Source organism: Bufo bufo, chromosome 7 (genome assembly GCF_905171765.1).
Source record: "Bufo bufo chromosome 7, aBufBuf1.1, whole genome shotgun sequence".
Taxonomy (NCBI): Eukaryota; Metazoa; Chordata; class Amphibia; order Anura; family Bufonidae; genus Bufo; species Bufo bufo.
In genome coordinates, this window is record NC_053395.1 from 153,018,167 (window position 1) to 153,044,970 (window position 26,804).

At 42.8% G+C, this 26,804-nt stretch overlaps 1 protein-coding gene across 2 annotated transcripts in view; it reads left to right on the forward strand.

Moving 5' to 3' along the window:
- ARMC8 (armadillo repeat containing 8) overlaps positions 1 to 26,804 on the forward strand; it is a 113,586-nt gene that overhangs the window by 71,331 nt on the left and 15,451 nt on the right. For both annotated transcript variants that reach the window (XM_040441695.1, XM_040441696.1), the window contains 5 exons: positions 9,959 to 10,041; positions 15,819 to 15,900; positions 16,227 to 16,313; positions 25,273 to 25,365; positions 25,438 to 25,587. In XM_040441695.1, coding sequence (XP_040297629.1) covers positions 9,959 to 10,041; positions 15,819 to 15,900; positions 16,227 to 16,313; positions 25,273 to 25,365; positions 25,438 to 25,587 — 495 coding nt within the window. The remainder of the gene's footprint in view (positions 1 to 9,958; positions 10,042 to 15,818; positions 15,901 to 16,226; positions 16,314 to 25,272; positions 25,366 to 25,437; positions 25,588 to 26,804) is intronic.

Here is a 26,804-nt window from a genome sequence, read left to right on the forward strand (position 1 = left end):
TAATACCAGAGTAAATTAGTCCACTGAATAAACAAGATTTACATTTAGGGAGCTCCCTCTTAACTTAATACTTAAAGGTCTAATCAAGCATACGTACAGTCTAAATTCTGTCCTAAAGTTAGTGATCTCCAGTATTGAAGCTGGTCATACACGTTAGATAAATGTCAGCAGAACCAGCTGCCAATCTAATGTGTACTGGAGTCTTCTGTCTCCCCCGTCAGAATTTAACTGCCCATTCCCAACACAAGCACACTCAAATGATCCATTTGTGCATGAGGGGATTGGGAAAGATCAGTCATCCAACTTTTTCATAGTAGACGTTCACCACTGTCCTTAGCGTTAGCCCAAAGTCTGTGAATGAAATATGGAGAGCTACAGTATTGTTACGATCTGTGGATGTGGATCCATTTTGCCAGACTCCCTGGAGTGGTAGGCCCTCACCCACAGGAATTAGGGATTCGAGAGGGATCAGGTTAACTCAAGTCAGGAGCAGACTGAGGTCATAGTCCAGGAAGGCAACTGTCAGTATACCGACAGGTAAAATGGATTATAGCTTAGATAGCAAGGTAAAGGGAGACTAGCAGGACCTGTGTTGATCAGGCACAGATCAGAGGATATCTAAGGTCTGGCTGCACAGAGACATGTCACAGAAAAGTTGAGCGACTTTTTGTGTAGTGATAGTTAATGGTGTCGCAAAGCGACATGCGGCAATGACAGTCGCCCAAAAATCTGACTTGGATGGATTTTCTACAACTGTCGCAGCGCATCTCTTCACAACACCATAGCGTGATTTTCTGCGAGAAGTCGCACGATACATGTCGCATTGTAGCCAGACCCTTATAGCAGCTGGACAGCAACACATTGAGCAAGGAGGGAAAGGGTGTAACCCTTGCAGTGTTGAACTTGAGGTGAGATACACTGAAATAGGCTCCTGTTCACACCTGACAGACAAATAGTGAGTGACGTTTCGGACACAAGGCCGATGGCGTGACAAGTACATACTCGACATATTCCACACCAAGAGCAGTCTGTCCCCGTTAAGTTCTTTGGATAGAAAATTACATACAATGAAAGGTTAGGAAACATCTGTTATTTGACTCAACATTGTTACCTATGTTGTTTTAAAGAGGTTGATTTTATATATTTTTACATTTCCACACATTTATAGAAAGTAGCTGGCCGCAGTTAAAGGGGTTCTCAGGATTTATAAAATAAAGGCCTATACTGTAATGGCTACTGCAGAACAGTTGTTTGGGGCAGCAGGAGTCTTACCCCCTCAAATCTGATACTGATAGACCATCAGTGTAAAAGTCCCAGAGAACAATTTTTGTTTAACAATTACGGAAGAGGAAACGACATCATCCAAAAGTCCTCCTTTTTTTTTTTTTTCAATTTCCAATATTACATTTACGAGTTCAAAAACATACATTTTCAAGTAACAGTGGAAACTTGATTTTAGAGGCTTCACTCGAAAGTGTCACGATGAAACTGAAATTCAAGCTGCAGTATGTTAAAGCGCTGGAGGGGCTGAATGGATTGACAAGCAGTTGAGCTTGTTAGAAAAGTCCTAGTATAACTTCTCATTTATTCCTTTAAATCTCTGCTTATTCTGGGATTAGGAGTCCAGTGGGTGGTTCTATTAGTACTGAGACCTATGTCTGTATGCACAGCCATAGAGGAAAGGTTGTCAATCGCGCGCCTGTGTTGATTTGGCGCAGGCGCTCTGAGATAAGGAGGCTCGCCTCCTCAGCACTCCCTCAGTGCGCCTGCGCCGATGACGTCTTCTCTTTCGGTGACGTCATCGGCGCAGGCGCACTGAGGGAGTGCTGAGGAGGCGAGCCTCCTTATCTCAGAGCGCCCGCGCCGAATCAACACAGGCGCGCGATTTTTGAAATGCTGACGGGGCCAGTCGGAGGAGGAGATCGCGGCTGGCCCTGTCAATCAACAGGAGGAGGGGGCGTTTTTTTGCGGCTGCTACCAGCAAGTAGACGCCCTACTTGCTGGTAGACAGGTAATTAGCATATTATAAAAGTATGTTTTTTGACAAATCTACTGAACGAAAATGATTAATAACATAATGTATAGATATATCGCAGGATAGGGATTATAAGTACACAAAAAAAAAATTAGTTTAGTGGGGTGACAGAAGCCTTTAAGCTCATTCTGCTCTATAACATGCTGCCTGCAGATTGCACTGAATTTTCAGTATGACGGGTTTGCTTTAACTATAACTCCTGGACCCTTCCCTACCTATCCTTTGCCCTTTTATATTAGTGGTGTCATATTTGGCAAGCATCGGTTATCACTGCTACATCTTCACTCCTATAACTATGCCGCTGCTTGTATCCTTTGTCCTTGACAGAGAGACTGCAAATAATTATAACTGAACACAAGATGTCGTAGATCTTGATTTTACCCTGGAGTACATAAAATGGGTAATTCAACTAATGTTACTGTGTAACATTTGCTTATGCTTTTGTTAAAACTTTATAATTTATGCATAGTGTTATGCAATTCATGATTCTGATGACTACACAGGGTATACTATATAATAAAAAAAATATATATTACAAGTTAGTTTAATGTTCCATAAAAGATAAAAAAAACAACTGTTTTGGGGGTCGGAGTCTGGCGCACTGGAAGATGGCTGCATGAGTTAGTGCTCCTCTCCTATATCTTGCTGGCCTAAGCGTTTGGAGTCCTCACCTCCGGACATAATGGGCAAAGTTGGCAGAGACCGTTACAGAGACGCCACTGGTACCCCCAAAAGCTTGCAAAGTCAACAAGACATTGATACATTTATGAGAAAGCGCCATCCAGCTCCCTCAGATGGAGCAGCCAAGATGGCACCGCTTTCCGCACTGGACTTTGAACAAACAGAGGACTCAGGAGTCGAGAGCCTAGCTGAGCACAATTATTGCGGGTGGCGCAGAAGACTCAGAAGCGGTCTCAAGGGCGTTTATCAAGCAGACCATTCTCCAAGCCATTTCCTCGGTCATGAAGAAGCTTCATGAAATAGTCTGACCTCCGTCAGATGGGGCAATGGGTTGACAACATCGAGACGGTGCAGTCCTTCATACTCGCCTTTGATAGAGTGGTCTGCCAAAAGTTCCTAGAACAACAACACCAGCTGAAAACTGCTTTTAATTATATTGCGAACCAGGAAAACTGCAGCCGGTGCCAAAACCTCTGCATCAAGGGAAAGTGCATGCTGGGAAGAAGACTCGGTCCATCTCCTGTGGACTCAATGTCAGCACACTGCCAGGAAAGGTAAGTATAAAGTTAGCACTAGCAGGGGCCCGAATATTGCGGGGGGGATGATGTTGGTGATTTAAAGGGGGCACTTGTGATTTGAAGGGGCTGATGGCGCGGCGGGACATGGATGGCAATGGCATGGAGGGGCTGATGGCGCTGGGGGAGTGGGGGACATGGCATGGAGGGGCTGATATCTAATGGGAGTGGGGGACATGATGGATGGCATGGAGGCACTGGGGAAGGGGGACATAGCAATGGATGGCATGGAGGCACTGGGAGAGGGGGACATGGCAATAGATGGCATGGAGGCACTGGGGGAGGGGGACATGGCAATGAATGGGCAGATGGCACTGGGGGAGTGGGGGACATGGCATGACAGGGCTGATCTGATGGCACGGGGAGTGGGAGACATGGCATGGAGGGGCTGATCTGATGGGAGTGGGTGACATGGTAATTGGCAGTAGATGGCATGGAGGCACTGGGGGATTGGGGGCATGGCAATGGATTGCATGGAGGGGCTGATGATACTAGGGGAGTGGGGGACATGGCATGGAGGGGCTCATCTGATGGCATTGAGGGAGTGGGGGACATGGCATGGAGGAGCTGATCTGATAGCAGTGGGGGACATCACATGGCAATGGATGGCATAAAGGCATTGGGGGAGTGGGGGACATGGCAATGGATTGCATGGAGGGGCTGATGGCACTGAGTGGAGCTGAAGGCACTGGGGTGGGGGAGAGCTGAAGGCACTGGGGGAACGGAGCTTATGGCACTGGGGGGAACTAATGCACTTGGGCTGATCGCACAGGGGTGAACGAAGGGTGTTGGGGACTGATGGCAGGGGGTCTGGTGAGTTTTTATAAAGGAAAGCAGTCTAATTAATTTTTATTATTAGAGTACTCGATTATTCGTAAAAAAAATTGGTAGAATACTTGATTGCTAAAATAATCGTTTGCAGCAACCCTACACCACACTGCGGCCATCATCTTTGGATCCCTTTTGGGACCTGAACGTGCTCAAGGCATTGTTATCGAGCACATACACAGGGCTTTTCACACCCTAAACCCCGCACGGGTGACCCACCTTGAGACATAATCTGCCGGCTCCTTAATTACAACTATACCTCAGATCTCCTAAGAGCCGCCGGCTCTAAACCTGACCTTCTGCACGAGCGAGCTGCCGTGGCCCTGTACCAAGACATCTCGGCCACCACGTTTGTGAAACGGCACGTGCTGAGACCTCTGCTAGATGGTCGTTTCCCTTTGGAATCACGATACTGAAGGATGGCAAGCCAATCCAGGTCCGAACGCCGGAGGACCTTCAAGGGGCCTGGGTGAAACTAGGCCTCCAACCCATAAAAGTACCTTCTTGGCTCACCATCCCTATGGAAGATGATATTCCCCGATTGCCTGAAGCTGAGAAGTGGCAGCTGACCTTCTTGAGAAGGTTCCTGCACTATCCGCAACCCGGGTGAGACTTATGCTTTTCTCTTTTTCTCAGATTTGCCCATTATGCCTAGATTGCTGTTACACCGATATCCTAACGAGGACTCTAATCTCCTTATCACTTCAACATTATAATTCTCTCTTTCTTTTTTATTTTCTTTTATCTTTTTTCTTTCCCCTTTCTCGAATATAATAATGTAGCTGAATTGTTCATCGGCAATTTGAGATATTATGTCTGTCTAGGCTTGTATGTGCTGGAATTTGCACCCCCATGACCACCTCCTCTCTGCGACATGGCACTGGAGATGGCTTGGGGTCTCCCTCAACAAGTATCGCTTCTGTCCCCAGTTTTTGGACTGGAGGCTTCCGATATATGTGCTGCTATGTACACTTTCACAACTGTTAACTCTGTTCTTGTTTGTGTTCCTATTTGCACTGTCTAGTCAGGGTCGGTCCACCATTAGGCTTCCGCCATCCTTGATGGCGGTTTCTAACACGCATCCTTCCCTCCTTAATTGGTCATAGCTGACTTAGTAGTAAGCTCCTTCAATGTCAAGGGTTTGAATGTGCCTTAGAAATGCTCTCTGGTATTGTCGCTATTATGCAAAGATCAACCCATGATTGCACTTTTATAGGAGACTCATTTAAAGTCTCACCCAGCGCTCTCCCACCGTTATTTTGATAGATGGTACCACAGTTGTTATGGTCCCCATGGCTCCTGAGGGGTCAGTATTGCCCTAAAGAGAGGGTTTCCTTTTTCTCTCCCGCTCTGTCCAAACAAATGGTGATGGACATTTTATATTCTTAAAGGGCTATGTAGGTAACACACTACTTTACGTAGCAAATCTATATGCACCCAATTCTTGTCAGGTTAGTTGGCTGGTGGCTACATTACACAAATTTCAGGCGTTCGGTGAGGGCACCCTGATTGTGGGGGGTGACCTCAACCTAACGCTAGATCCCCATCAGGGCTCCTCCACTTCGCGCTCAGCGATTTTCTTCTTTCACCACCTTAGACAGCTGAAATCTCTATTGGCCACAATGCATTTGATAGCTGCATGGAGGATAATGCACCCGTGTGACAGGGACTACACATTCTACTCCCGAGTCCACAGTAGCCATCAGAGACTTGACTAATTGCTGATCTCTCAAACCCTCCTACCCTCGATCTCTAGGGCTGATATAGTGAATATCAATGTTTTAGACCACGCATTGGTGACACTGAGATGTAACTTGCTGGATTTGGGGAGGAGGGGGTATTCTTGGAGACTAAATGAGACCCGGCTGGGCAGCGAGGAGATACTCACAAGCTTTTGTTCCAAACTGATATTCTTCTTCTAAACTAACGATACTGGGGAGGTTCCTTTTCCTACGGTCTAGGAAACCCACAAGGCATATATTCGTTGAGAATTCATAGCTCTGGGTTCCTGACTTAAAAAACGTAGAAATAAGCAATTCGATTCACTACTAACCCAGATTGCGGCCCTGGAGAAAATGGGGAAAAAATCTATGGCCCTCTGTCATCAAGATGATCTAAGGGATCTTCGCTCTCAGTTGAAGTCTTTACTCAATACCCGTACTGCTAAAAACCTGATGTATGCTAAACAGAAAGTTTATGTCCACGGGTATAGAGGGAAGCGGGTACATGGCATTGGCAGCGTTGGTTAAATCTGATAAATCGTCCACTACCATAGATGCTATACGCCTCCCTCACCAAGACAGAGCAGATAGCTGAGCAGTTCAGAACGTTTTACAGTACCATTTACAACCACACAGCCGAAGAAACAACTTCAGATAGACAAACCAGATTATCGAGTATCCAATATTTCCTTAACTCACTCTCCCTAAGCACGGTTGACACCACCAAGTTTTCGTCCCTGACAGACCCGGTGACATTACCAGAGATTAGATTGGCCCTTCAGTCAACCCCATCAGTTAAAAGCCTAGGTTCGGATGGCCTTCCTGTTGTGTATTTTAAAAAGTTATTTTCTGTGCTGGCCCCTTACCTCCAAAAGTTATGTCACGGTCTACAAACCGACTCTTCATTGCCTCCACAGGCACTTGAAGCACATGTCTTGGTTTTGGCGAAGGAGAGGAAAGATAGTACTCTCTCTGCAGCAGTTACCGACCCATCTCGTTGCTAAATTGTGACGTGAAGCTCTGGGCAAAGATTTTAGATAATCGGGTCCAATCGCTGCTCCCCTCCCTGATCAATGCTGAACAAGCTGGCTTCGTACCTTCTAGAGAAGGCAAACCCAATTCTACTAAGGTCTTCAATTGCATTCATTATGCAAAATGTCACAATATACTGCTGATTCTCCTCAGCACAGATGCTGAAAAAGCGTTCGATAGAATTGACTGGTTGTACATGGAGGCAGTAGTATATATATTTCACTTTCCCCCTCGATGAATTGAATCTATTTTTTCTTTATATTTTCACTCCTCTGCTAGAGTTAAAATAAATGACTCGTTATCACATCCCTTCCCTATATCTAACGGCACACGACAGGGATTCCCCCTCTCACCTAGGTTATTTGTTCTTTGTATGGAACCCCTGATTCAAGCTATTCTTCAGCATGAGCATATTCGGGGACTCTCCATTCTTCACAGAAAACATACCACAGCCGCATATGCAGATGATCTGCTCCTTTTCATTACTAACCCTACTGAAGCATTTCCCCATATTCTTTCCCTTTTGCAACAATTTGGAATATACTCCTCCAATTTCAAGATCAACTATGCCAAATCTATGGTGCTAAATGTATCCTTATTATCTTTGGAGGTGTCTACCGCCCATGCCCTAGCCCCTTTGCCTGGCTCCCACACATCACACATTTAGGAGTTCGCCTCTCTAGTGATCCCCTTAATTATCAACCCCTTTTTGACCTCAGTCTGTGCGCAACTTCAGAATATTAAATCCCCCCTATGTTTCATGGCTAGGTAGAAAAACTATTCTTACCACCTCTATCATGCCAAAGTTGTTATATCTCATGCAAACCAATTCACCTCCCCCCCCTCCTTTTTTACCACTGTAAAACATATGTTCTCTCACTTTCTCTGGGTAGGTTCTCTACCCAGGATATCCTACAGATATCTTACTTTCCTCAAGGGTTTTGGAGGTGCCGGTACTATACAGCCATTCAGATGTGTAGATGGTCAGTTTGTTCAACCAAAAACCCACTTACTCTCAACAGAACTGGAGAAATCCCTTCTAGATACCTCTGTTCATCATTTTGCTGTAGGCTACTACACATCTTTATTGCCTGCAAAATATCTCTAACCCTCTCACTAGAGGAATGCTTGGTGTTTGGCAGAAGCAACGCAGATCCCCAATGCTTGCTCCCTCCCCCTCGCCTCTTAGTACTTACCATATCTGCTCTCAGATTTGAAAATGAAATACATAGTAGAGTTTTGGCGTAAGATGGAGCTTCCCATCTCCCCGCTGCTCATTGATGGTATGATTCCCTCTCTCCCAGCCTTAGAAGAGATCTTGGGAGTCTCTTGGTTACAGAGGTTGCATTACTACCAGTTCTGATCGATATGTCACAAATTTCTGCAGACTTATTCCCACCCTCGGCTCCTCCCCTGGTTTGAGCAAGCCATAGCTGATAAGCCACTTCGAAAAGGAATATCCAGGACCTATGAAGCCCTAGTTACCCCAGCACAGTCAGATCCCCTACCTTTCATGCAAGAATGGGAGGAAGAACTAGGCAGAGCTTTCTCACCAGCGGAAGCTAAACAATTACTACTTAGATCACACAGATTTTCTTGCTGCTTTCGTACACAAGAGAATTCCTATGAAATACTCACCCGCTGGTATAAGAACCCTGCTTTTCTATACTCCAGAGGATATAGCTCCACTAACAAATGCTGGAGATGTGGAAAGGCCCTTTTGACCATTTCTCTCATTTGGTGGGGGTGCGCAGGGATCCGAACCTTCTGGAAGGAGGTTGGAGACGTTATACGCCAGAATTGCTATAAGCTGATCACTTTATGTGGGGAGACGATTCTCTTATGGCTAGATTCTCCTTCACCTAAGCCTCACAGGAGATGCCTCCCGACTCATCTCATTACAGCAGCTAAATTACAAATCAGGTCTAGAAATAGTGTGTGATCTCCATTCTCCACCTCCATAGGACAGGGCTGCTCATTCAACCAATGTGATCGTTAATACTGGCATTGTTACGCAATCACCTCTCATTATGTATACCCCTCCATCTATATACTGATTGATCTGTATCAAGTTATTATCTGCCAAAGACTTTTATTTATCATATGCAAGCTGATGGACTGACAAATATTTGACTAAAAAACAACTGTTTTGCAAAATCTGAAAACAGTATTTCAATCTATTTTGTTCTCCTATTGTGCTTTTGATTTCTATGTAATGCTAGTTTCACACAAGCATATTCAATCTGGGAGACACGCTCTGTGTAATGGCCTCATTTCCCGGACCAAACACTTCTCTAACCGGAACTCACAGCATCATAAGGCTCCATTCACACGTCCGTACTGTGCAATGACACCAGCAATGTGCGTTCCGCATTCTGCGGAACGCACATCGCCGGCACTAATAGAATATGCCTATTCTATGCCCCAAAGGAATGAATGAGTCTGCAATTCCGTTCCTCAAATTGCGGAAGGAAATTGCGGACGTGTGAATGGAGCCTAATGGTTTATGATGCTGTGAGTTCCTGCCTGACCTTGGACTGCTCTACTGTGTTCGCATAATGACATGAGTACACCAGAACTCACAGCATCATAAATCATTGGAGCAGTGTTCAGTCCCAGAAATGTAATCATCACAGGGAGCGTTTTCCAGACCAAACACATTTGTGGGAAACAGACTTGAGGATTTTTTTTTTTCCTGTTTCTGACCTTTCCAATGGTTTTGAGATTGGTGGGAGTCCAGTAGCTAGAACCTACCACACACAAACGCACACAGATCTTACTGCAGTGACTTGTGTAATTGAAAGGAAAATTACATATTCAAGCTGGCTTACTGTAGTCTTTGCGTATTGACTGGTTTATCAAGTATAAGTAGATTGTGTTCATTGTGCTAAACTGGCGAAAAAAGTGAAAAAAGAATAAATGCCATAAAGCTGTAGTAGAGATCAGTAAGGGAATTTTTGTGCGCCTTTGATATGAATTCATATCTTGAAATTTCATGCAATATCCTCATAAGGTGAATAAGAATCTGTTGCAGACACGCATGACATCCATGATGCTATTTATGCTGCATTAACATCTCTCTCCAGATCATTGAGGCTGAGCATATGATGGACCGGATTGTGAATGGCTTGTCTGAGACAAGTGTCAAGGTGCGATTAGCTGCAGTCAGGTATGAGTATGTACTCCATTGTGTCTCCACCTTTCCCCTTAGAACTTGTGAACTGTGTTTGAAAGTACAGTATATTCATTGATTAGGAAACTTTATTATTGCATTCCCATAGATAAAGTATTATCAACAAATACCATTACAAACATTTTTTTTTCAGTGTAAGGCCTCCTGCACACGACCGTTGTGTGCACCTGTGGCCGTTGTGCCGTTTTCCGTTTTTTTTCACGGACCCATTGACTTTCAATGGGTCCGTGGAAAAATCGGAAAATGCACCGTTTTGCAGCCGCATCCGTGATCCGTGTTTCCTGGCCGTGAAAAAAATATGACCTGTCCTATTTTTTTCACGGCCAACGGTTCACGGACCCATTCAAGTCAATGGGTCCGTGAAAGAACACGGATGCACACAAGATTGGCATCCGTGTCCGTGATCCGTGGCCGTAGGTTACTTTCATACAGACGGATCCGTCTGCATAAAAGCATTTTCAGAGCTGAGTTTTCACTTTGTGAAAACTCAGATCCGACAGTATATTCTAACACAGAGGCGTTCCCATGGTGATGGGGACCCTTCAGGTTAGAATATACTAAAAGAACTGTGTACATGACTGCCCCCTGCGATTAGCTGCAGTCAGGTATGAGTATGTACTCCATTGTGTCTCCACCTTTCCCCTTAGAACTTGTGAACTGTGTTTGAAAGTACAGTATATTCATTGATTAGGAAACTTTATTATTGCATTCCCATAGATAAAGTATTATCAACAAATACCATTACAAACATTTTTTTTTCAGTGTAAGGCCTCCTGCACACGACCGTTGTGTGCACCTGTGGCCGTTGTGCCGTTTTCTGTTTTTTTTCACGGCAACACCTCTGTGTTAGAATATACTGTCGGATTTGAGTTTCACGATCTAACTCATATCCGACAGTATATTCTAACATAGTTAAAGTTAAAATATACCATCGGATTGGAGAAAACTCCGATCCGATGGTATAAAAGGGACTCCTGACTTTACATTGAAAGTCAATGGGGGACGGATCCGTTTGCAATTGCACCATATTGTGTCAACGTCAAACGGATCCGTCCCCATTGACTTGCATTGTAATTCAGGACGGATCCGTTTGGCTCTGCACGGCCAGGGGGACACCAAAACGACTTTTTTTTCATGTCCGTGGATCCTCCAAAAATCAAGGAAGACCCACGGACGAAAAAACGGTCAGGGATCGCGGACCTATGGACCCCGTTTTTGCGGACCGTAAAAAAAAACGGTCGTGTGCAGGAGGCCTAATAAGAATATATGTAAATCATAGAATAAGCTTTATAAAAAATATAAAACATGAATCTAAAACTATTTGTCTCGTGATTTGTAGAATTTTAGCCTCTTTGGATAATTTCTCAAGCTACTTTAATGTGTTTACATCAATAACCTTTCAGAATACCTACAGTGGGGAAAATAAGTATTTGATACACTGGCGGCTTTGCTAGTTTCCCACCCACAAAGAATGGAGAGGTCTGTAATTTTTATTGTAGGTACACTTCAACGGTGAGAGACCAGAATCTAAAAAAAAAAAAAAAAAAATACTAAAAATTACATTGTATGATTTTTAAATAATTAATTAGCATTTTATTGCATGAAAAACAGAACTTAATATTTGGTACAGATACCTTTATTTGCAATTACAGAGGTCAGACGTTTCCTGTAGTTCTTAACTAAGTTTGCACACACTACAGCAGGGATTTTGGCCCACACCTCCATACAGATCTTCTCCAGATCTTTCAGGTTTCGGGGCTGTTACTGGACTACATTGAGTTTCAGCTCCCTCCAAAGATTTTTAATTGGGTACAGGTCTGGAGACTGACAAGGCCACTTCCAGGACCTTGAAATGATTGTTACGAAGACACTCCTTAGTTGCCCTGGCTGTGTGTTTCAGGTCATTGTCATGCTGGAAGACCCAGCCAAGACCCATCTTCAATGCTTTTACTGAGGAAAGGAGTGGCCCCATCCATCCTCCCTTCAATACGGTGCAGTCCTCCGCTGTGCAGAAAAGGTCTCGTGAACGCGAACGTGCCGTGTTTTCCGGTCTGCAAATTGCGGATCCGCTAAACACGGATGGCTCCCTTGTGTGTTCTGCAATGTACGAAACGGGCGGCCCATTATAGAAATGCCTATTCTTGTCCGCAAAATAGATCATGTCCTATTGTTGTCCATCATTTTTGCGGGGCAACGGATGCAGACAGCACACGGAGTGCTGTCTGCATATTTTGTGCCCCAATTGAAGTGAATGGGTCCACATCCGACCCGCAAAAAATGCGGCTTGGATGTGGAACCAAACCACTATCGTGTGAATGCGGCCAAAGTATGATGTTTCCACCCCCAATGCTTCACGGTTGGGACGGTTTTCTGGGGGTTGTTCTCATCCTTATTCTTCCTCCAAAAATTATAGTTGATAGTTGATACCAAAAAATTATATTGTGGTCTCATCTGACCACATGATCTTTTCCCATGCCTCCTCTGGATCATCCAGATGCTCAATGGCAAACTTCTAACGGGCCTGGACATGTGCTGGCGTGAGCAGGCGGACCTTGCGTGCCCTGCAGGATTTTAATCCATGATGGCGTAGTGTGTTACTAACGGTCATCTTTGAGACTGTGGTCCCAGCTCTTTTCCGGTCATTGACCAGGTCCTCCTGAGTAGTTCTGAGCTGATTCCTGACCTTTCTCAGAATCATCCTTACCCCATGAGGCGAGATCTTGCATGGAGCCCCAGACCGAGGAAGATTGACAGTCATCTTGTGTTTCTTCCATTTTCTAATAATTGCGCCAACAGTAGTTGCCTTCTCACCAAGCTGCTTGCCTATTGTCCTGTAGCCCATCCCAGCCTTGTGCAAGTCCTTAATTTTGTCCCTGGTTTCCTTAGACAGCTCTTTGGTCTTGGCTGTGATGGAGAGGTTGGAGTGTGATTAAGTGTTTGGACATGTATATTTTATACAGGTAACAAATTCAAATAGGTGCAATTAATACAGGTAATGAGTGCAGAGTAGGGGGGCTTCCTAATGAAAAACTAACAGGTCTGTGAGAGCCAGAATTCTTGCTGATTGGTAGGTGATCAAATACTTATTTCTTGCAATAAAATGCTAATTAATTTAAAAATCATGCAGTGTGATTTTCTGGATTTCTTTTTTAGATTCTGTCACTCTCACAGTTCAAGTGTACCTACGATAGAAATTACAGACCTCTCCATGGGAAAACTTGCAAAGTCGCCAGTGTATCAAATACTTATTTTCCACACTGTATGTAGGTGACAGATCTTTTACTATGTGTTCTAATTGCTTAAAATAGCAATATGACTACAATGCCAGATCGGTTTTCAAACTGATGCAGACAAATCCCCATTGGTTTCAATTGGGTCTGTTGAGATTCCTGTATTTTTTATGGGAAGAGTAGTGTTGCAGCCTTTTACCAGAAAGGCCAATAGAAACCACTACTGAACACCAGAAGCTAGTGTCAACAGAGTTTTTTCGGAAATCCCAGTAAAATTCCTTCTGTGTAAAAGTAGGAGCATGGAAAACCTTCTCAGTGTCTTTCAACTTTGTTCTCAGAATGTAGGCTTCTATAAGTACGTAGTGGTTATTTCAAAGTAATGCCACCGAGGGTGCTACTTCGTGGCTGACACAGAGCCGTTTTCTCCAGTGGATGTCAATCATCACCCTATAATAACACGGGGATGAACTTGGTGCAGCATGAGTCTCTGAATGTTTACTGTCTTGCGATCGCATCCATTCTTCATGCTGATATAGATCAGCAACATATACAGAGCAAATCGAGAGGTCTCCAAAACTTTTTATTTCATATAGTCCTGGTGTAGCAGCCTTGAGGGCTCTACTCTGTGATTCCTATTTTTACATTGAGGATTTTTGGACTTTATCCTTTTGCCTCATATGGTCCCATTAGGTGGATAGACTGGTGCTAGCCCACACTGCTTTTTGTATGTCCTTTATTCTTCAGACCTCACATACTCAACAGCCATTTTAAAAGAACTTTACTAAAGCAATTCTTCTTTTAGGAGAGCATTCAAAATGGAAAATTTTTCAATGATTAAAGTTAAAACTTTTTTTGTGTGATGCTATGTACACTGATGAGCAAAAGGGTAACAAGGTTTTGAACCTTTGACTTTCAGGCTCCATATCTCACCATCCACTACGGCTTCGAATGTGAGACTACCATCACTTTATAGACAATCATCTTGGCTATCTCATACATAAATTGGACTTGCAACTATTTAGCATATGATTAGTTATGCAGATTATTGTCATGTAACTACATTGTTACAGTTTTGCTCCTGGTGGTGTAACAATCTTTCTTCTTGTATACTACAAATTACAACCTGTTCTCACATTCCCTAATAGCTCAGTGCGTTATTAGGTTAATTCCCAAGTGAAAGGTCACTGGTTCGAATCCAGGACCAGAAGAGGATTTCCCAAGAAAAGAGAAATAGCGTCATCCAGCTTATCAATAGCAGTATCTCAGCCAAACTGCGTAATGTGAGTGCCAAGACAGTTGGAAGAATACAAAATGAAGTCCGTCCGTCGATTCCAAAGCCAAGAGGTGGATGTCCAGGCAAAATATCAACAAGTTGACTCATCACAAGTTCTATCCATTCTGGCGTGACAAATACAGCAGTGGAGGTGGCTCATATGCGTTGTAATAGTGAGATCACAGATGTCCATGTAAGCGGCGTGCATTACATGAGTCTGGAATGGTGGCCTGAAAAAAGGTGTAGAAGCCTCAACTTCAATATCATCATGAGAAGTGTTGGCTTGAGTTTGAGTGATGAGATGAAAGTCAATAGACTGGGCTCTGATGGGTTTGGAAGAAACAACGGAAAAGGGGGCTAACGGATCGAGAAATTGTAGGAACTGTCAAGTTCAGTGAAGAAAGCCTCATTATATGGGGTTATTTCACAGACAAAGGTGTTGGATACTTGACAAGGATCGATGGTGGTCTCGATGCTGAGCTAAATGTGAGTATTCTACAAGATGAGTCACTTCGTACACTCGAGTACTGTGGGTATGAAAAGAACAACATAGTGTTCCAGCAGGACAACATCCCAAAGCATACTTCGGGATTTGCAAATAAATGATTTAATGACAATGAAGTAGAGGTTCTGGATTGAAGAAAAAGCTTTATTCGTGCCCCAGTGAGTCAACCAGTATACACCAATATTGGGAATGTGTAGAAGAGACCCGGGAACAGATTTCAGTCAAGACATGCTTGAATCTGATCGAGAGCATGCCCAGAAGGATTCTGGCAGTGTTGAAAGCCAAAAGTGGATTTACAAAATACTAACAAAATAATAAAAATGTAAATTTTGAATTTTAGAAGCAAAACAGTAACAATATTGTTACATGACAAGAATCTGCATAACTAATCATATGCTAAATAGTTGCAAGTCCAATTAATGTATGAGATAGCCAAGATGATTGTCTATAAAATGATGGTAGTCTCACGTTCCAAGCTGTAGTGGATGGTGAGATATGGAGCCTGAAAGTCAAAAGTTCAGTGTATATCCTGCAGGCTGTTGTCTGAACATTATGTGATACAGCGACTAACACTGCTCCTTTTGGACTTTGCAGTTCAGTACAAGTGTTATTCAGCTGTACTGAATCAGGTGTCTTATATTACAGCTAGGCATGCGCTATATGCACCTTTTTATGTTGTGTCATAGCTTGGAAAACGCTTTATGCCTGAACCCGTGATAACCTGTAATTGCATCTTTTTTTCTAGATGCTTACATAGTTTATCCAGATCAGTCCAACAACTCCGTACAAGTTTTCAGGATCATGCTGTGTGGAAGCCCCTAATGAAGGTAATTCACTAATGAAGTTGTGTTTTCTTTTGCCACTGTGCATCGTGACCCCCTTTATACTGCTTTTCAATGAGGTTAGGACATTAATGTAAAATTCAGAAAAAACTATTTTAGATTTTTATCTATGACCCAATCCTATGAAACATCTAAAGAGTTTGCACTTGGACATCATTGTGATGCAGAATAATCATTTTCCATAGTCCAGTTTACTGAAAAATAGATTTTGCAGATGTACAAACATCTTCAATCCATGCGTTTACTCTTCGTTAACACTAAATCTGTTTGATTCTCTTTTAAACCTAACACATATTAATTCTTTTCTGTAGGTCCTACAAAATGCTCCTGATGATATTCTGGTGGTGGCGTCATCAACGTTATGCAATCTTCTTCTTGAGTTCTCACCTAGTAAAGAGGTTTGTGTTACTTTTCCCTCATTGAGAAGCAAAGGGGATTTGTCACATTAGAATTCTGTGCCAATCTATGGGTATCATATTACAGAGTATAAGAAGCTGAACGTTAGATAGATAGAAATACTCATTTGAGCTTAAAGGGGTTGTCTCACTTCAGCAAATGGCATTTATCGTGTAGAGAAAGTTACTACAAGGCACTTACTAATGTATTGTCCATATTGCCTCCTTTGTTGGCTTGATTCATTTTTCCATCACCTTATACACCACCTGCTTCCAGGGAATACGACCACCCTGCAAATCCAGCAGCAATGCCCATGCTTGTACATTATAGGAAAAAGGGCAAGTTTGGCCACTGCTGCTGGATTGCAGGGTGGTCATCATGAAAACAAGCAGTGTATAATACGATGGAAAAATGAACCTAGCCAGCAAAGGAGGCAACATGGAAAATCACAATACATTAGTAAGTGCCTTTGTCTTTATGATGAATGCCATTTCCTGAAGTGAGACAACCCCTTTAAGAGTCCAGGGGGGGTGGTGTTTGTCCATTTTCTGTATTCGGCAAAAAAGCTTCAAGGGCATCTGTTAAACAGACCCATAAAAGGGTACCACAGAGTGGTTCCTATCGGTCAGTTTAGCAGATGCACTTTGGACCTTTCCCAATGCATTCAGTAAACAGATGATCAAGGCGCAGTGTGAAAAAACCCTTACTAGATGGAAAATGGGATCCGCATCTGCAGTTAAGCCTATGGGCTGCAAAATGGATCCGTCCAATTTCGGTTATGTAGGGGAGTCCTCTCCTGCATAACTCCATGCAGGCCATAGACTTCTTTTATGACGGAAAGAATAACGGAATGCTTCTAAAGGGTGGGGTGGGTCGTTGCTCCCGCTATTAGAGGCTCCGTTCTCTCACCTCATTCCACTGCCGTACTTGATAGATAGGCCAGCGTTCATCTTCTCCTGCCGGCCCTGTGTGCTAGGTAAGTCTTGCGCCTGCGCAGTGCCGCTTAACCAGCTTACAGGTCAGGCAGGAGAAGACGAACGCTGGCCTGTCAATTAAGGACGGCAGGGCGTGGAATGAAGTGGGAAAGACAAAGCCTCTAGGAGAAGGAGCAACGCCCCCCCCCTGCTCCTAGAGGCTAATTTGCATATTACAAAAGTAAGAATTGTGCCTTATGGGGGGCATCAATTAACATAAAAATAGCAGAGATGGATTCTGCTGACATTAGCAGATCGTTAATGTCAGACAGTTTTAGAGGGTTAATTCTGGTGACAGAATCCCTTATGCATAATTAAATGTGGGAGTCGATATTCTTTGTCTTTTGAACTTCAGTAAAGTCTAGTCAGGCTCTTAACATGCCTTCGCTATTATATCACCCAGTCCTATGTTATTACGTGCTCCCCACACAGTGACTTCTTAAATTTATTTGTCTACATTGCTAAACGAATGACTGTGGGTTGGAGTCTTATGGAAAGATTAACTTTCCTTTCCCTCTATATATTTCCTTGGGAAACCGAATTAGCATTCAGCTGCTTATCTGTTTGAGAAATGAAGACGTAATAATTGCATTGCTAGTAAATGAGCCTGCACTACATCTGATCACTGCCGTCACTGGGATGAGCAGAATAAAAGAACTTTTGGCCAAACTTTTAATCCCATAAATTATGTGAGGTTATATACAGTTCTTTCTCATTTTCAACGTCAACCAAGTCCTTCAAGACTGATCGTAGCAGTTTCCCATAGTTTTTACTAAAAGCTGTAACGTACAAATACCCACGTTTGGCTAAATTTCCCTGCAGTCGCATTAAAGAGAAAAGTAGGTGTTGCATATAAAAGGGAGCTTCCACTATCCATTTTTTTGGACCCTCCATTAATATTAACATAATTCTTCACTTTAAATCTACTCTATTTGCCTTATCATAAGACTTCCAAATGAGATCTTTGCTGGTTTCATTCTGGATAGAACACAGACTGCACAGTAATGTTGTTGTGAAGAAGACAAAATGTCATCAGAGGCTTTTGGCTAGGACCTACAGTGGCGGAAATAATTATTTGACCCCTCACTGATTTTGTAAGTTTGTCCAATGACAAAGAAATGAAAAGTCTCAGAACAGTATCATTTCAATGGTAGGTTTATTGTAACAGTGGCAGATAGCACATCAAAAGGAAAATCGAAAAAATAACTTTAAATAAAAGATAGCAACTGATTTGCATTTCATTGAGTGAAATAAGTATTTGAACCCCTACCAACCATTAAGAGTTCTGGCTCCCACAGAGTGGTTAGACACTTCTACTCAATTAGTCACCCTCATTAAGGACACCTGTCTTAACTAGTCACCTGTATAAAAGACACCTGTCCACAGAATCAATCAATCAAGCAGACTCCAAACTCTCCAACATGGGAAAGACCAAAGAGCTGTCCAAGGATGTCAGAGACAAAATTGTAGACCTGCACAAGGCTGGAATGGGCTACAAAACCATTAGCAAGAAGCTGGGAGAGAAGGTGACAACTGTTGGTGCGATTGTTCGAAAATGGAAGGAGCACAAAATGACCATCAATCGACCTCGCTCTGGGGCTCCACGCAAGATCTCACCTCGTGGGGTGTCAATGGTTCTGAGAAAGGTGAAAAAGCATCCTAGAACTACACGGGAGGAGTTAGTTAATGACCTCAAATTAGCAGGGACCACAGTCACCAAGAAAACCATTGGAAACACATTACACCGCAATGGATTAAAATCCTGCAGGGCTCGCAAGGTCCCCCTGCTCAGGAAGGCACATGTGCAGGCCCGTCTGAAGTTTGCCAATGAACACCTGAATGATTCAGAGAGTGACTGGGAGAAGGTGCTGTGGTCTGATGAGACCAAAATAGAGCTCTTTGGCATTAACTCAACTCGCTGTGTTTGGAGGAAGAAAAATGCTGCCTATGACCCCCAAAACACCGTCCCCACCGTCAAGCATGGGGGTGGAAACATTTTGCTTTGGGGGTGTTTTTCTGCTAAGGGCACAGGACAACTTATTCGCATAAACGGGAAAATGGACGGAGCCATGTATCGTGAAATCCTGAGCGACAACCTCCTCTCCTCTGCCAGGAAACTGAAAATGGGTCGTGGATGGGTGTTCCAGCACGACAATGACCCAAAACATACAGCAAAGGCAACAAAGGAGTGGCTCAAGAAGAAGCACATTAAGGTCATGGAGTGGCCTAGTCAGTCTCCGGACCTTAATCCAATCGAAAACCTATGGAGGGAGCTCAAGCTCAGAGTTGCACAGAGACAGCCTCGAAACCTTAGGGATTTAGAGATGATCTGCAAAGAGGAGTGGACCAACATTCCTCCTAAAATGTGCGCAAACTTGGTCATCAATTACAAGAAACGTTTGACCTCTGTGCTTGCAAACAAGGGTTTTTCCACCAAGTATTAAGTCTTTTTTTGTTAGAGGGTTCAAATACTTATTTCACTCAATGAAATGCAAATCAGTTGCTATCTTTTATTTAAAGTTATTTTTTCGATTTTCCTTTTGATGTGCTATCTGCCACTGTTACAATAAACCTACCATTGAAATGATACTGTTCTGAGACTTTTCATTTCTTTGTCATTGGACAAACTTACAAAATCAGTGAGGGGTCAAATAATTATTTCCGCCACTGTATGTGTGCGCGCAAGGTCCCTAAATATAGTGTATGAGGTTAGGAGCAGCAGTGTCCAGGAAGGTTTTAAAGAGAGGGTATCTGCTCTATTTTATTTTTACTGTTTAAAACCAGATAGTGAAACAATTTTGCCAAATCTGTTTGATTTTCTTATTATAGATTTTTTTTATACTATTTTTTTTGTACTTTATTATTGGTTGCAGCAATCCTGCCTTAGCTTGCCTTAGTCTGTAGCACTTTACTGGAGCCACATGGACAATAGGAACCTGTAAACTGGAGATTACTCATTGGGGGAAATTAGCAAGACTGGCATTTTCAAACCACAGTCTTGATCTAGCTTGTTCTGTTGTGAGATGTGCCAAACTTATTAACCACTTAATGACCAACAATACCCCTTTTTACAGCGTTCACTAAGGGGCCTTAGGGGCGTGAGGAGGCTTATAGGCCATACTAGCTCCTCACATTGATTAAAGCGCTCTTTCCCCATGGAGAGATTGTACCCCCAAATCATGACTTGGGCCTCTCACCCAGTTAAGCCAGTACTCTCTGCTCTGCACTGATGAGGGGAAATCGCCCCAAAACAGCTGTCTGCAGATGAGATGCTGGCTTATTAATTATCCAAGTCATGTCTCAAGGCCTAGTTAAAGGTTCAAACGTTGATTTAGGATAGCTGCCTTACGTCTGGTGGCATTAGAGGCAGAGCTTGTTAAGAGCTCATTTCCATCCCTTTCTACTTTTTTGTCTTCCTCTGGATCAACTTGGAGGATTTTTCCAGACTTAGAAACTGTTACTATGAATTCCAGAGGAGCATGTATGGCCTATAAGTCTCCTTATGCCGATTAAAGCGCGGTCCCCAAGGAGAGAGAGTACCACCAAAATCCTTTCAATATCCTAAGCATAGTCAACTCCCTGCCAAACATCTGATAAGGAAGGGTCAGTAGGGCTTTTTCCGGATTGTGCAGGGTACTAGGGTACTACTGTCAGAGAAAACCCTTTTTACTACCCTAAATAGGAAGGACCAGAAAGTCTTTAAGACAGGGCAGGTCCACCATAAGTTAATGTAGGCACCTTGTTTTCGACAACCCCCTCCAAGACTTATCTGAATCTGATGGATTAACTTTAGACATTTGCACAGGTGTTAGATGCAATCTAAGTAATATTTAGTGAGAGAACTCTCAATAATGAACTTTCCTGGATATTGTTTTAGTCCAGTTAAAAGCTGAGGACCATTCTTCTAGACTCAAATTTTTCCTGATTCCAATTTTAGAATGTGTTTAACCCCTTCCCGACATATGATGTAATAGTACGTCATGGCGGCTAGTGACTTGCTTCATTTTGACGTACTATTACGTCATGGTGATCGGGTGGGCACCCGATCACTGCAGGGGCCCGGCAGTCCCTGATAGCCGAGCCCCTGCTGTATCCGCCAGCATCACTGTAAAAGCCGTTGCCGGTGGATTACCCCCTTCTATGCCATGGTCAGCGCTGACCGCGGCATAGAAGGTGCATGCGGTGGGTGAGGGAGCCCATCGGGTCCCTGCGCTTATGTGGTGGGGACCCGATGGGCGATGAGGCAGCCCGTTGCCATGCACAGGCTGCCCAGTGCCTTGCACCGCATCGGGACCTGCCTTCTACAGAGGCCGAGGAGATCCAGCCCCAGGTCCATCTACTAGGCAACCTGTTAGTGTATTACTCAGTACACATCTGTATTGTAATGCATTGCCTGTTAGTGTATTACAATACACTAACAGGCAATGCATTACAATACAGATGTATTGTAATGCATTGCAGAGGGGATCAGACCCTCAAAAGCTGAAGCCTCAGAGTGGGACAGAAATAAAGTTAAAAAAAATTGTTTTTTTTTTGTCACCTAACATCACATAAAGTGCAACGCCAAGTGATCAAAAAGGCATATGCCCCCCAAAACAGTCTCCTCATCCCGCAAAAAATGAGACCTTACCTAAGACAATCAGGCAAAAAAGCTATGGCTCTATGACACTAAAGCATATTTTTTTTTGTTTCAAAAATGATATTATTGTGTAAAACTTAAATAAATAAGAAAAAGTATACATAATAGGTATTGCCACATCCGTAATGATCTGCTCTATAAACATGCCACATGACCTAATCCCTCAGGTGAACACTGTAAAAATAAATAAATAAAAACTGTGCTAAAACAACCAATTCTTTGGTCACCTTGCCCCATAAAGTGTAATAATGAATGAACAAAAAATCATATGTACCCAAAAATGGTACCAATTAAAAAAAAGTCAACTCTTCCTGCAAAAAATTAGCCCCTGCACAAGACGATCAGCAGAATTTTGTTTTTAAAAATGGCGTTCAGAAAATGGAGACACAAAAACATAATTTTTTTTCTCCAAAAATGCTTTATGTAAAACTGAAACCTAGAAGGTAGACATATTTGATATCATTGTGTCCGTAACAACCTGCTCTATAAAAATAGCACATGATCTACTTAAAAATCACATGTACCCAAAATTGTACCAATAAAACTGGCACCTTATCCCCTAGTTTCCAAAATGGGGTCACTTTTTGGGAGTTTCTACAGTAAGGGTGCATCAGGGGGACTTCAAATGAGATATGGCATCTAAAAACAGTCCAGCAAAATCTGCCTTCCAAAAACAATATGGCGTTCCTTTTCTTCTGCGCCCTGCCGTGTGCCCTCACATCAGTTTACGACCACATGTGGGGTGTTTCTGTAAGCCGCAGAATCAGGGTAATAAATATTGAGTTTTATTTGGCTGTTAACTCTCGATGTGTTAAAGAAAAAAATTGATTAAAATGAGAAAATCTGCCAAATTTATGACCATCATGAAGTACAATGTGTCACGAGAAAACAGTCTCAGAATGGCTTGGATAAATAAGTGTTCCAATGTTATTACCACATAAAGTGACACATGTCAGACTTGCGAAAACTGGCCCGTGGTAGAAGGGGTTAATTTTTCTGACCCCCATTTTTTTTAAAGCTCTTGTACAAAACAAAATAGTTTTTTTGTTTTATAAAAATCTTATGAAGTTCAGAGCTTGTTTACTGAATGTTACAAATGTATCTGAAAGAAAATGGATTTGACAGTATAAAAAATTCACGACCAATGGCGCACCACATATCCCTGCACATTTTGGGCAGGAATGATGTGTGTAGAGACCTCTAATGACTCCCCAATGAGCACTATGACTGCATCACCATTGTTTTCCATTACTACTCGTAGCATTCATCCTGAAACATCCTGTACTTTTGTTTTTAACAGAAATTAAATTAGTGAATTGGGTAGGGAAAATTAATGGAAGCAATCAGCATGAGTCATCCTTTTTAACCCTTTGTATAGGATCTGATCATTTACTATCATCTGTTATTATGCAGAACAAACTACCATAAATCTGTGTGACATTTCTTAGGAAACGCGTACAGTCAGTGCCGCGGTTCTACCTCTGCTGTTCTTAGAAATGTGTGCTCACTGGTATGCTTTGTAGAAAAAAGATGGATTAAATTAATGAATTAATTTTTTCTGCATCATACTGCTGTAGTCTGCTACTGCTAAAAACTACATCTACATGATCAGGTTAAATGCAGAGACTGAACCAGCAAAGAATGCTGGGAGATGTGAGGTCAGGTGCTGTGGATTCTGTGCAATATAAAAAAAAAGTACAGTTGGTGGTTGTTCAACATTATTTTAGATGGAAGCTAAAGAATTCTCCTTTAGGCTTCATGCACATGGCCATGGCCATATTTCAGTCTGCAAATCACTGATACCATCCGTGTGCACTCCATTTTTTCTCACTCCCAGCAATAGAGGGGACCATTCTGGTCCACAGTGTGGACCAGAAATAGACATGTTCTATAATTCATGGAACGGACACGCTGGTCAGCAAAGAACCAATGATAGGTGCATGGCCCCATAGAAATTAATGCGAATATAGCATGGATGAAAAATACTATCGTGTGCATGAGGCAGGTATACAACCTATACTGTACATATACTGTAATGCTAAGTCACCAGCAATATTCTTAGCATGTAATTTGTTTTCTCCCAGCTCAGTTGCATCCATCCTTTCATTGTATTCATGTAATGCCCTGTCTGACCACCAGTCCCGAGCATGATCTTCTGTTTATACCCCCTGTGTTTACTCCCCTGTGTTGCTGACTTCCTGTAAACTACAGCATTACATCACCTATGTAATCCCTCCTGGTAGATCTGGTACCTCCACACCTCACTAAACTGTCTTCAAGGTTTCTCCGTATGTCCCCACATCTATAAATAGCTGCTGAAAATATCCTTTCTTTTTTATCTATGGGACCAGGGGGCAGTGATATAGTAGGTGAGACCATATAATGATTAGTTGTGGAGTTAAAGCTCCCCTTGGTTCACATTGTCTATGCCTTCTGTTTCTGCTGTGTGCAGAATCTCAAGTGTACCTGTATTTCTACACGATGCAGCTTCACTACTTTCCCTTGCCTTCTCTCATTAAGAACTGACCAGGAGAAAGCTATCACAAGCAGGTGGCAGGAGAGACAGGCTGAAGCTGCATCACATGCAACACACTGAGACTGTGCAGAGATTAAGGACAGAAGTTCCTTATTACTGATCTATCACTTGCTGCACATAAATAGGAAGTAAAGTAGTGCGATTATAGTCTTACCCCTCTGTATCTGCAAAGCCAGAGGCATATAGATAAATGTAGGTGTCATTTGAGGAACTGTGAGGGGAAGAAAGTATCAAGATTAGACAAACTATATCAACTAAAAGAGGCGTTAACAAGGCATAAAACAGCCTATATGCACTATATAGGATATATATATATATATATATATATATATATTTTTTTTTTTTTATTTTTTATTTTTTTTTGCTGGAATGCTTCTGTAATGTTAAAGGGGTTTTTGAGACTCCTGATATTGATGACTTATCCTTGGCAAAAGACCAGAGTATCTGATTGGTGGGTATCTGACTACCCTGTACCTTCACGATCAGACGCCGGAACTAGCACTTTAAAGCACAGCTCTGTTCAAAGTGTAGGGGCTCCTGGGTTACTGCAGCTCAACTGCCACAGAATTGAATGAGAGCGGTGCTGCAGTAATCTGGCACGACCACTGCACCTTGAACTAATTCGGAAGCTCCGCTCCATTCAAAGCACTAGTGCTGGTACTGGAGAATTCAAGGAACAGCTGATGTCAAACCTCACCAGTCGCATATTTATGACCTATCCTAAGGATAGGAAAAGTAATCAATATTTGGAGTGTGACAAATGCCTTTAATGAAACGTTGGAAATCTCACTGTTTAATTTTTCTGCTTTCAGCCTATTCTGGAATCTGGAGCTATAGAACTGCTGTGTAGTCTGACTGTTAGTGAGAATCCGGCTCTGCGGGTCAATGGTATCTGGGCTTTAATGGTAATGTTCTTCTCTAGACAGAATTTTTTGACGATTCATGGTAAGCTTGTAACAGTCTGTTGTGTCTCCTAGAACATGGCTTTTCAAGCTGATCAGAAGATAAAATCGGACATCTTAAGAGGTTTGAGCACCGAACAGTTGTTTCGGCTACTTTCCGATTCGGATGTTAACGTGCTGATGAAAACGTTGGGACTTCTCAGAAACTTGTTGTCTACGCGTCCAGTAAGTTTTCTACTAAAATCTTTATTGTGTAAATGTCCCTTCATTCTAATCATCTGTGGGGTCTCAGCTCACAGACCTTTGTGGATACTATCTTCTGGAATGGCTCAATGGCTTGTTAACCCCTTCAGCAACAATGACGTAACTCTACTGCGCTCGGCCCACTCCATACATTTTGGGTGCCAGCTGTATAATACAGCCGGCACCTGGTTATTTAATCCTGATGTCACGGTCAGTAGCGGTGGCGGCATCTGTGGGGTTAGGCGGAGGGGTGGGTATGGATGGGGCGAGGAGCAGCCGATTATCAAGAAGGCAGCATTCCTTCCTGGCAATTGCCTGCTTGTTAGTGGAGGTGAAGAGCTTAATTTACATGAAGAGATCACATCCACGGTATGAGAACGAGCGATCTGTATTGCGATCGCTCATCCTCATGCAGCTGCATTGTTTCTGGGCAGAAGATCCCTGTTTAGACCGCACAATCTGCTGCCCAGAAACAATAATTTACTTGCCTACAGGAACGACCGTTTCGCCTGATGAATGCAGCGTTTCCCTCGTTCATTGGGCAATCGGCTGCACCTTTAGATGATCAGATTGTTGGGAACGAGCGTTCACAGGGCTGTTTGTCCCCAATAATCTGCCTGACTATCGGGCCGTATAAACCGAGCATCAGTGGCAATACACAGATCTCTGCAGTGTTCCATCGGCTGCTGTGGAATTGACAAGCCGTCCTCTCTTTAGTGTGCTGCATAAGTAGTGCGTAATACACAGTCCAGTTTATATATTGTGTATATCCAGCAATATATGCACTCTAGAGGATATGCATCTTCAACTCAAACGCAGTTGTAAATAATAAAGTATTAAACTCCCACCTCATCCAAAATACATTAGTTTAAGTTTAATTTGGGTAATTATTTCTACTTGTTAATTAAACATATTGTGTGCTGTAATTTTTACCCTCGATACAGACTTTTATTGTGTTTTTATCTTTAAGCCGATAATGAAATGTCTTGTAGATATTAATGCATGGAAAAAGCATCTGTATTCTGCAGCCAGCACTAGAAGTATCTTTAGTTGCTTTGGAGGATATGATCCCATAATCTGAGGGAAAAGGCTGTTATTCTAATGTTATCATCATGTAAATATAGATAAAATGTAACCCCATGTCCTAAACCCTTTTTCTTGGTAATATGATTCTTTTCTTTTTTCTTTTTTCTTTTTCT